This window comes from Marmota monax, unplaced genomic scaffold, assembly GCF_021218885.2.
Source record: "Marmota monax isolate L192 unplaced genomic scaffold, Marmota_monax_Labrador192_F-V1.1 WCK01_AAM20220418_F8-fsc00243, whole genome shotgun sequence".
Taxonomy (NCBI): domain Eukaryota; kingdom Metazoa; phylum Chordata; class Mammalia; order Rodentia; family Sciuridae; genus Marmota; species Marmota monax.
The window spans coordinates 1,809,027-1,820,461 of record NW_026694604.1 but is presented as its reverse complement, the minus strand read 5'-3'; the positions used below and the strand labels follow the sequence as shown (position 1 = coordinate 1,820,461).

Genomic DNA, 11,435 nt, shown 5'->3' with positions numbered 1-11,435 from the left:
TGCCATCCCCATCACAACACTGATATTGCTCTGAGCAAGGCCACCTAATCTACCGTGAGATTCTGTCATCTGAGCCTGACTCAACTGCAGAGAAATGGGTTGATTCCTTCAACTGCACTCATCCCTTGGGAGCACAAATTCCAAGACCTCCTGATTGGCAAATCCGGTGAGCATTTCTTTGTCTTCCTCTTGGTCAGCCTCTTAGCAACACAATAGCCCAGTCTCTTCTCAGCTTTCATGAAACAGCTTCTCCTGGTTCTTCTCCTACCTCACTGATATAGTTTTGATCTTAAATATCCCCCAAAAGTCCATGTATTGGAGGCTTAGACTCCAGAGAGGTTTTATTAGGAGGTGGTTCAACTTTTAGGAGGCGGGGCCTAGTGGGAGGCTTTTAGATCATTGGGCCAACAATGGCCCAAAAGCAATGAAGCCAACTGATAATGGACTAGAACCTCAAAAACCATGAACCAACATAAACCTTTCCCTTTAGGAGTTGATTATCTCAGGTATTTGTTACAGTAACAGAACGCTGTCTAACATACTCCATGACCAGTCTTTGTTGCTTCTTCCTCTTTTGCATGACTTCCAAATCTCAGAGGATTTGCCTCAGGACACAGATGGCTCACTCTTCTTCTCCTATATTTCCTGCTTAGAGATCACTAGTCCGTGGCTTAGACACACCTGTATGCTGCTGACTCGCACGTACATACCAGCTAGTCCTGACCATTTAACATAGATGAGGTTTTGTTACCTGGAAAAAATATAAATAAACCCACTAGTTTCACTTGGTCTTATTTGACTTAAAATTAGTTAAGATACTTAAAAATCACTAATTTTGAAGGTCACACAGCTGGGCAATTGATTATTAATCTCCCATTAGATTTGCTATAGATAACACCTCCAGTGTGGTTTATGATGGTAATGGTTGCCTAGGTTACTCTTTAGGGAAGCAAAGCCTGCTTTTGCTGAAAACACTGACTCTTCACTTGGGCCTACAGATGTCTGAGGGGTACCTGGAATGGGATGAAAACACTTGGCATCTCTGTGTTCATATTGTATGTCTCTTATTGCCCTAGCTTTTGGGTTAGATTCTACTCAGCTCTACATGTATACCGGTTGATAATCTGAGAAATGTCTTATCTATAACTATAATATAAAGTTAACTTGAACTAGACTTGCTTAGTCTCTCTCTTACTCTTTCCTACTAAAAACACCTACCAGGCACCATGATAGGAAACAAGAGACCATGAAAGGAATAGCACCTGAAAGATCTCTGCTTATTTCCAGAAAAAGACATATTCTTCCCCTTTATTAGCCTATCTCTCTCCCTCACTATTCCTATCTCATATCTGAAACCCCTCAACTCCCAAGAGTTAAGAAGTTGATCTGACAGCATATGTTCCCACATTTCCATTCTTTCTCACTGAATAATTTTTTTCTTTTTCTCCATCATTAATATCAAACTTTGGTTTTTCTATAAGATGAGCTTCTTCCTCATTTTTTTTTTCAGTACTGGGGATTGAACTCAGGGGCACTGTACCACTGAGTTACATTCCCCAGCCTTTTCCTTATTTTTTATTTTAAGACAAGTTCTCCTTAATTTGCCCAGACTGGCCTGCAGCTTACATCCTCCTGCCTCAAACTCCTCTTCCCTCTGTAGTTGGGATTACAGGTAAGCACCACCACATCTTGAGATGAGCTTCTAAACCTGGGTTTGAAACGGTTACTTCATGGAAGTCTAATGGGCACGTGGAACTTAGTTTTTCCAGATCAGAGGGCCCAAATCTGTATTGCCTCCAAGGCCAAAATTTGTAACTTCTCCTTTACATCTTTGTTTTCTCTCTTTCACTCCAACCCTTTCTCTCTTCCAACAAGCCAAACTCTTCCTAATTTCAGGACTTCTGAGCAGGCAGGTCTTTGCACAAAATTCTCTTCCCCAGTCATACCTTTTCACAGACCTCTGTTCCCACGTCACTCCCTCTGCACCTCTGAGGGCCTTCTTCCTCACCCCACCACTTCTCATGTCCTCACAACAATTTGTTTGATTTTCTTCAAAACATTCATCATTATCTGAAATTCTAGTATGTACAATATTTTTTAGTTTTAGGTGGACACAATATCTTTATTTTACATTTATGTGGTGCTGAGGTTCGAACCCAGGGCCTCATGCATGCTAGGCAAGCACTCTACTACTGAGCCACAATCCCAGCCCTCTTACAGCTGTTTTTAATCTGCATCAGGGCCAAGATTGGGTCTTCTTTGGGCCTGTAGACACCTAATTTAGTCCCTGGAATAGTTGGTTCTCAAAATCAGTCACTGAAGCAAATAAAAGAATACATATAATTCAAGAAGAGTTGTAGGAAGCCAAGAGGAGGGCATGCGCAGACTTTTGAAGTTAAGACGGCAAGAAAGAATGTACCCTCCCCATCCCTGCTCCGTTTCAATTCTGGACAGCTGCCATCACCGAAAGATCCTGTTCCCCAAATCTCAGGATGCCCAGTCCCTCCCTGTCCCACCTCTGTGGATTCTCCTGCTCAACCCATTTCCCTCTGGGTCAGGTTCCAGCATCAACCCCGCCCCTCCCCGCCTAATCCAGTCATGCTCTTTAGGGCGGAGAAGTGGCCCCATGGGCCATTGGAGACTTGGCAACAACCAGATTTGCCTAAATAGGGCCCAGCCAGGTAGAGGCAGAGCATTGCTTCCACGGTGAGCCATCCAGCTCTGCAGCTGTGCACGCAGTAGAGATGCAGGCTCGGGCTGGCACCATGGCCAAGTTTAGGATAAGAGTATCCACTGGGAAAGCCTGCGGGGCTGGCACGTGGGATAAAGTATCTGTCTGCATCGTGGGGAGGCGGGGAGAGAGCCCCCTGCTGCCCCTGGACCACCTAGGCAAGGAGTTCACTGCGGGCGCTGTGAGTGCGTGGTGGGTGGGCAGAGGTGGAGATGGAGCGGGGAGAGCAGGAGGCACTACCCTTCCTCATACTAAACCTACTAAACTAGGAGGAGGACTTCGAGGTGACGCTCCCCCACGACGTGGGCCCAGTGCTGCTGCTGCACGTGCACAAGGCACCCCTTGCTCTGCCTCGCCCACTTGGACCCTTGGCCCCGGACGACGCCTGGTTCTGCCGCTGGTTCCAGCTGGAGCCACCAGGAGGCATCCCACTCCGCTTCCCCTGCTATCAGTGGCTGGAGGGAGCAGGGGACCTGTTGCTACGAGAAGGGGCAGGTGAAGAGGCGGGGGGGAGGGGGGGTGCTGGTGTTGGGGGAAGGGCAAGGGGATCGTTGCAGCAGAACATGGTGGGGGCGGTGGGCAAGGGGAAGTGGCAGCCCGGCTTGGGAGAAAAATGGGGGAAAGGGACCTGGTGGAGGGTGGCAACAGTGGAGGAGAGGGTGGCTGAGATCCAAGATAGGAGGGTTTCTCCTTCCTGTCTTCTACAGCCAAGGTCTCCTGGGCGGACCACCATTCTATCCTCCGGCGACAACGCCAGGAGGAGCTCCAGTCCAGGCAGCTGATGTACCGGTGAGGAGAGAGCTACTGTTGCAGGGAGGGGACACTTAAGGGATGAGGGACAGCCTGGAATCGCTGTTGACGACACAGACTAATACCCCTGTCTTGTCCTCTCCTATGAAAGCTGCTTCTGGAACCAGCAGCATCTGCATCACCCAGGCACCTGTTAGAAAAGCAAATTCTCAGGCACCTCCTTCCTCTGACTTGGACTTTTCGTGGGGTGGGGGGTGGGCAACAATTTTTGTCTCACAAGTCTTTCAGACGACTGGTGGCCCCTGAAGTTTGAAAATCACTCCTGTAAAAGCCATACCCTTGTATGCTTGTCCCCTACCCTTGGGCTTTTACACATCGGCTTGTATCCCTCCAGAAATGTGGGTAGAACCAGAAACACACCACACAAGCCCCAGGAGATCCATGCCATCCATGAGCTTGTTAGAAAATGCAGGCTCTTGGCTGGGATTGTAGCTCAGTGGTAGAAGCTTGAGTAGTATGTGTGAGGCACTGGGTTCGATTCTCAGCATCACATATAAATAAACAACGGTTCATCAACAACTAATAAAAAATATATATATATTGTAATGCAGCCTCTTGAACCTAGCTCAGACCTACTACGTTAGCACCTACAGTTTACCAAGATCCTGGGGTGAATCACACACACTTTAAAATCTGAGAAGTAGGGTTTGGCCACCACCTGGTGGTAGTGTGCGTTAATTGCAAATTGTTCTTTGAAGTTGAAAGCTCAGTTTTTGAATAAACCAAAGAATGAATGAGTGACAGAAGGACTGGCTGGAGGGGTCCTCAGTTTTCTGGAACATGATTTTACCAGATCACTCAAAGGTTTTTGGCCGTGTGATTTGCTTGATAATGAGCTTTAGACACGCCTCAGACCAAAGCAGAGTAAGTTACTGCAACTCCCACAAGCTGTGAAGGCTGAAGTGCTTCTCTATGGGATGCCTGCCAAGGGTAACTGAAACCCTAGGAACAGCCCCAGCTTCATGACTACCTTCCCTCGGCAAGATGCATCTGTATTAGTCAAGAGTAGTGTGCTTGCATGAAGAGAAACCGACTCCAACTAGCAGTCGGATAAAGAGAGAATTTGTCAACAGGACACAGAGGTGGTTACAGAAATAGGGGCAAGAGGGTTGCCAGATCTTGGGCCAAAAATCAAGGCAACTCCCTCCCAGATGCTCCCTTCCTTCCCTCTCTCTCTCTCTCTTCTTCTCTCTCTCTCCCTCCCTCCCTCCCTCTCTCTCTCCCTCCCTCCCCCCCAACTCTCTCTCTTCTCTTTCTCATCTCTCTTTCAGCTTTCTCTGTTTCCCAGTCCACACAGTGGGATATGACCATAGCTGACAATCCCTATATACACGCTGTAATGTAATTTAGATGGCCACAGAGAGACGACCTTTCTGGCTCTGCCCCAATCTCAAATTCCCTAGGAAGGACTCTGATTGGCCTAGCTCTGCTCAGATGCTCAACTCTAGACCATTCAACTGTGAGCAGGGAGAAATCTCACTGGGAATATGCAGCTCCCTTGAGCCTTGTGGTCCAAGGAGAAGGGCAGATCTCAGGAAGGTCCTTGCTTGCAAAAGGTGGCTGGCTTGACCAGGACCCACAAGGGGACTTCCTCTGCCCTAGTCCAGGGGCTTCCTGAAGTCTCCTAATGATCACCTGCCTGTTCCACCCTTTAGCTGGAAGACTTACAGCCCAGGTTGGCCTCACTGCCTTGACCAGGCGACTGCGAAAGACCTGGACCTCAACGTCAAGTACTCTGTAGTCAAGAACACCAAATTCTACATGAAAGGCAGCTCTGCGTGAGGATGCCCACCCTTTCCTACATTGGCTTAGATGCCCTACCACCCCTGCCTTCTGCCCTCCCCTACTCAGCTCCCCTGCTATTGGTGATATGGGTTACACAGCTTCCTGCCCACTACCACTTCCCATAGGCAGTGACTACCTTAGGGGCATTGACCACCTCTGAGTCTCATCCTAAACCTGAAAGCTGGTTTAGGATTCTAGAAAGGATAAGGCCAGGTGACTGGGGAGGGTCTTCCAGGGTCTCTTGCTCCCTCCCATCCCTCACATCCTCTGGTAGTTTTGCAGAGCTAAAAATCAAGGGACTTCTGGACCGCACAGGGCTCTGGAGGAGTCTGAGGGAGATGAGAAGGATGTTCAACTTCCGGAAGAGTCCAGCAGCTGGTGAGGAACTTGGCACAGGGCTCCTGACCTCTTCCCAGGACATCAGCTCCCAAGAATGTTAGGAATCTGAGAAAACCAAATGCCAGTTCTCTGTGGGACTCTGTCCCTTCCTAGATCTTATGTTTCCCCATAGAGATAAAAAGAGAATGTGGACTTTGGGGGATCCCTGATGTGCTAATACAACAGGCATTTCTAGAGCTACTACCCATCAGACACTGGCTTGGGGCTGTGGACATAGAACTGGTGGATGTTAATTAGACTCAAAAGCAAATCATTAGGGTCATTTGTGAGACATGACCCTTATCTCCAGGAGTATGTAAAAGGGGGACCCACCCTGGCTTGAAGGGGGGCTTTGCTTTCTCAAGAGGGTTGAGTAGGCATTCACAGTGCCAAGGATGGGGTGTGGAGCGGAGAGCTCTCTACGGCCAAGGGAAGGGCTTGAAGATGGAAGGATCAGAGGGAACAAAATCACTGCTGTGGCCAAAGGAGATTGAATGAGGGAAGGAAGGTCAGAGAGGAGCCTGGAGAGGCAGCCAGGGCCCAGATGGTGCAGGACTGTGTGGGCCATGACAGGATTTGTGCCTTTCCACAGTTCAGTGTGAGACTATCGAGTTGTGGCCAGGTAGGGACTAATATGGCCAGATGTGCTATGTGGGGGTGGTTGGGGGTCAGAGTGGAAGCAGGAGGATCAGCTGAGTCTCTGGCTAAGGTCAGCAGAGGATAATGGCCTCAGCAAGGCAGTAGCAGTAGGAACTGAGTGGACAGGTAGGCCAAAAGGTCCTGAGGATGGAAAAATTAAAGGGACTTGATGGGAGGAAGCAGAGGGGACTGCCAAGAGAGATCCTGGACTCTGCCACAGACAACCAGGTAGATGGAGTTGCCATTCCCCAGGATGCTAGGCAGTGGGAGGGTCCAGAGTTGGAGAAGAACCTATGTTCTATCTTTGATATTTTGTAATTGAAGCTGGCAAGTCATCCCAGAGAATGTCAGGCAGATGGGGAACAGTGGGATGGGCACTAAGATTTTCTGTTTGGTGAATGGGCAGGAACTGGTGCCAAGGGGCCAGGAGAGGTCACCCTGAGAAAACTGTAGGTTGCTCATGATGAATTACAAAGGGAACTAGACTGTAAGGTCAGGAGGAAACCTCATGGCGCTGGGGTGACTGGTCCCTGTGTCCCCCATCCCCATGCAGAATATGTGTTTGAGCACTGGCAGGATGACACCTTCTTCGCCTCCCAGTTCCTGAATGGCCTCAACCCTGTCCTGATCCACCGCTGTCGCAGCCTCCCAAAGAACTTCCCAGTCACCGATGACATGGTGGCCCCAATACTGGGCCCTGGGACTAGTCTGCAGGCTGAGCTGGAGGTGGGGCCCAGAGCCTAAGCTCTGCCAGCCCCATCTCAGTGCCTTCAGGCCTGTCCCCTGCTGGAGAGGGAGGGGTACACTCACATTTGTTCTTGCATGCCTAGAAACATCCTCTCCCAAAACACACTCCTCTCCTAGCCCTAAATCTTCTCCCTGCTTCCTACCCCTCATTCTTTAGAAAACCAAGTGTTAGCCCCAGCTCCCCTTATCTCTCCACAGAAGGGCTCCCTGTTCTTGGTAGATCACGGCATCCTCTCTGGTGTCAGTACCAATGTCATCAATGGAAAGCCTCAGTTCTCCGCAGCCCCAATGACCCTGCTATACCAGAGCCCAGGGAATGGGCCTCTGCTGCCCCTTGCCATTCAGGTCTGTACCTGGGGATAGAGAAGGGCAGGTCCCACCATCGCAGACAGACACTCATTGCTGCCTCTTTCCTCGCTGCTTTCCCCACCCCCCAGCTCAGCCAGACCCCCGGTCCCAACAACCCCATCTTCTTACCTACTGATGATAAGTGGGACTGGCTGCTGGCCAAGACCTGGGTGCGCAATGCTGAGTTCTCTGTCCACGAGGCCCTCACACATCTACTGCATGCGCACCTACTGCCTGAGGTCTTCACCCTGGCCACACTGCGCCAACTGCCCTCCTGCCACCCACTCTTCAAGGTTAGTAACTCATCAGGGTGGCCCAGACTGTGCCCCAAGCCTATAGGTCTCTGCACCTTGTCCTGCCCCTTGCAGTGCTTCTTCTGAGTGGCCTTTGCTCAGGCATTCCTTTCTTCCCAGGCTGGAATGCAGAGGTCCCATCCCACTTCAGCAGTGTCTCTCTGCATAGTTCTTCTGGGAACCTCCTTCTAGGAAAACCCTGAGCCAGGGCAAAGTGGATGCCATGCCTCAGAGAGGCTCTCTTCTCAAAGCAGATCAGATGAGATCACCAGAGAAGCCCCAGACCCAGGAAAGGGGCTGGCAGAAGCCAAAGTGAGAACATCGCTTTGAGGGACCAGCAGGTTTCCTGCAGGTTATTCCAGGGCTATTCTCTCAGGTTGTTGTGTAGGTCCCCTGAGCCTTGCTGAGCCTTCAGATGACATAAATCTGTTTCCTCCATGGACCTGAAGCATCTCCTCTGAGATTTCCTCCTCCCAAAGCGGCACAGACTCTATTCCCACTGAGATGATATTCTGGGCCCCAGACGCAGACCCTGCTCTGTTCTAGTCAATCCAGCCTGTTTTTGTTTTTTTTTTTTCTGACTATATGCAGTTTTCTAGCATTGGCACTCAGAAATAGGCTCTGGGGGACAGTTCTATATTGTCAGGCCTATGGTGCTTCTCCTGCCCCGGGCATAGGAAACCACAGGCTGCCAGAACTGGAAGCTCACAGGGCTCGTCCAAATCAGAATGCTCATTTGATAAAATGATCTAGTGCTCAGAGAGAGGAAGGATGCTACTTGGAGGCCTAGAAAAAGATGCTAAGGAAATTCTGCTTTGGTGTCTGGAGCACTGACCCCTGTCCCAAGCTGCCTGTTCTGGTACCTGTAGTCTCTTTCTCAGTGACTTATTTAGTGGGTACCTCTGTGGGGCAGATCTGGGGCCATCTGCAGCTCTGCCCTCTCCTTCCCCTTACCAGTTGCTGATTCCACACACACAGTATACCTTGTATATCAACACGCTTGCCCGTGAGCTGCTCATCGCCCCTGGCCAGGTGGTAGACAGGGTAAGAACTGCCTTCGGACGTTTCTTCAATTGGAAGAATCAAGGGTTCTGGGGTGGGAGTGGCCCTAACTTTCCAGTATCAGGGCTGCCTCCTGCTTCTGGAGCCAAAAAGTCCTAGTGCTCAGGAGCCTTGTCTCTCAGTCCACAGGCCTTGGCATTGTAGGCTTCTCTGAGCTGATACAAAGGAATATGGAGCAGCTGAGCTACTCTGTGCTGTGTCTGCCCGAAGATATCCGGGCCCGAGGAGTTGAAGACATCCCAAACTACTACTACCGGGATGATGGGATGCAGATCTGGGGGGCAGTGGAGCGGTGAGGGGCTATTCCCAGGGAACCAGGGGACAGGAAAAGCAGGAAGACTAGAAAAGAGAGGGAGGGTCCAGAGAAGCCAAGACATGAATGACACTGGGCAGGGTGCTTCTTAGGGTAAGAGGAACTTCTCAGAGAGGAACTGAACCTAGTGCCTCTTGCAGCTTCGTCTCTGAAATTGTGGGCATTTACTACCCAAGCGATGCATCTGTCCGAGATGACCAAGAACTCCAAGCCTGGGTGAGGGAGATATTCTCCAAGGGCTTCCTAGACCGGGAGAGCTCAGGTATGGGGCCCCCAACCCCTAGGCCCTACCCTCTGACCTCTGCAGAGAGGTCCTAGGACCCTAGCAGCCCCAGCTCCAGCTCAGCTGTCCCCACAGGTGTGCCCTCCTCACTGGACACCCAGGAAGCTCTGGTGCGATATGTCACCATGGTGATATTCACTTGTTCAGCCCAGCACTCAGCCGTCAGTGCAGGCCAGGTAAGGGAAGATCAGTACAAGGGGTGACAGGATGAAGGGTGGGGGCTCCTCCACCTTATTCTCCCTCTCCCTCTTCAGTTTGACTCCAGTGTTTGGATGCCCAACCTGCCGCCCACTATGCAGCTGCCTCCACCCACTTCCAAAGGCCAGGCACAGCCTGAGGGTTTCATAGCCACCCTTCCACCAGTCAATGCCACATGTGATATCATCATTGCCCTCTGGTTGCTGAGTCGGGAGCCTGGAGACCAAGTGAGTATGGGCATAGAGGACGGTGTTGTGTTTATCTTCCCTGGCACAGACCCAATTGTGCCATCAAGAGCTGGGTTCCTTCACCCCACAGAACCTCCCCCAGTGGGACACACAAGCTTTGAGCACCTCACAATGTAGGATAAGTGGCCAAATGAGATGATGTATAGAGTCACCCTTAGCTTCAAAGGCAATATGTTCCTTTAAAACTTTAAAAATTCCCAAGAGCTTCCTGCAGATATCATCACTTAAGAAGAAGGATTAAGGGGAGGGGTGTGGATGAGATTCAGTGGGGACTGGGGCCAGAACAAGCTAAGGTGGGTCACAGGTTCTCAGGAGATGGGGACCTTGGCAGCTTCCTCACCCAACCTTGTGGTTGGTCTCCAGAGGCCCCTGGGCACCTATCCAGATGAACACTTCACAGAAGAGGCCCCACAGAGGAGTATTGCCGCCTTCCAGAACCACCTAACCCAGATCTCAAGGGACATTAAGGAGCGGAACCAGAAGTTGGCATTGCCTTACCCCTACCTGGACCCTCCCCTCATTGAGAACAGCGTCTCCATCTAAATCCCTGGAGAACATAGTCCCATGTGACATATGTCCTTCTGACCACATCACAGAAAAGGATCCCCAAGAGAAACAGGCCCCAGAGTGCCTCTCTTGAGACAACTGTGTAACTCACCCTCCTCCTCCTCAAAACAGAGAAACAAAGGGCTGGGGTGTGGCCCAGTGGTAGAGTGCTAGCCTAGCATGTGTGAGGCCCTGGGTTCAATCCCCAGACCCCCAAAAGACAAAGAAAACACCCACAGAGAACAGAATCCTGTGGCACAAGATGACAAACCTTTGGAGACTCTAAGCCTTAAAGTGCCTGCACAACTCCCTTGAGGGTTTTACTAGTTTTGTTCTGCCTTCCATTACCTTGGACTGTAACCAGGAAATGATCCTGGCCTACTGACCACAGCCAATCAGGCAGCATGGTCATCTGACTCAAGGGCAGCCATCATGTAGGCTGCTGGACCACACAAGAAGTGGCTCAGCCTGAAGACTGCCCAACAGGTTGATCATGACCTACTGTCCCAGCTTTAAAATGAATGAATGTTTGAGAAAGGATCATTAGAAGATAGAAGGAAAAGGACACATGGCCCAAGGGCCAATTGCAGGCAGTGCCCTCCTCTGTTTCTCAGAACTTGCCCCGAAGTGTATTTTAAAGCAGATTCTATTTCCAGGGAATTAGAAACTATTAATGTATCACAAATCATACTTTGCCTTCCTGATTCCATCTGCAATGATGGAATTCCAAATTCTTCAATTTTATTTATTTATTTATTTTGTGGCCCAGATTTAGCGAACATTCATTAAAACAAATGACTTCTTTTGAATTCACCTGATGATTTTCATTTCTGACTAATATTATAGTCAGATAATATTATCAGTGCTTTAGATTTTGAGCCTCACTAATATTTTTTAATCTTCTTTTTTTTCTTTTGTACTGGGGATTGAACCCACGGGTGCTTTACCACTGAGCTACACCCCCAGTCCTTCTTATTTTTCATTTTGAGATTTTTGTCTCTAAGTGTCTGAGGCTGGCCTTGAACTTTGTGATCCTCCTGCCTTAACCTCCCAA

The 11,435-nt window shown here is 49.9% G+C and overlaps 1 protein-coding gene across 3 annotated transcripts; it reads left to right on the top strand.

Annotated features, from left to right (window-relative positions):
- Positions 1 to 2,765: 2,765 nt before the first annotated feature.
- Alox15b (arachidonate 15-lipoxygenase type B) lies at positions 2,766 to 10,378 on the top strand. 3 transcript variants are annotated; one of them, XM_046422196.1, is made up of 14 exons: positions 2,766 to 2,912; positions 3,001 to 3,226; positions 3,439 to 3,520; positions 5,197 to 5,319; positions 5,601 to 5,704; positions 6,897 to 7,069; positions 7,289 to 7,435; positions 7,528 to 7,731; positions 8,689 to 8,775; positions 8,916 to 9,085; positions 9,247 to 9,368; positions 9,465 to 9,565; positions 9,644 to 9,814; positions 10,199 to 10,378. In XM_046422196.1, the coding sequence occupies exons 1-14, from the start codon at positions 2,766 to 2,768 to the stop codon at positions 10,376 to 10,378; spliced, it is 2,037 nt and encodes a 678-aa protein (XP_046278152.1). The 3 variants fall into 3 exon arrangements, with proteins under 3 accessions (XP_046278152.1, XP_046278153.1, XP_046278154.1); XM_046422197.1 differs by lacking the exon at positions 8,689 to 8,775; XM_046422198.1 differs by lacking the exons at positions 8,689 to 8,775; positions 9,247 to 9,368 and having other exon boundaries at positions 8,916 to 9,071; positions 9,464 to 9,565.
- Positions 10,379 to 11,435: the final 1,057 nt, after the last annotated feature.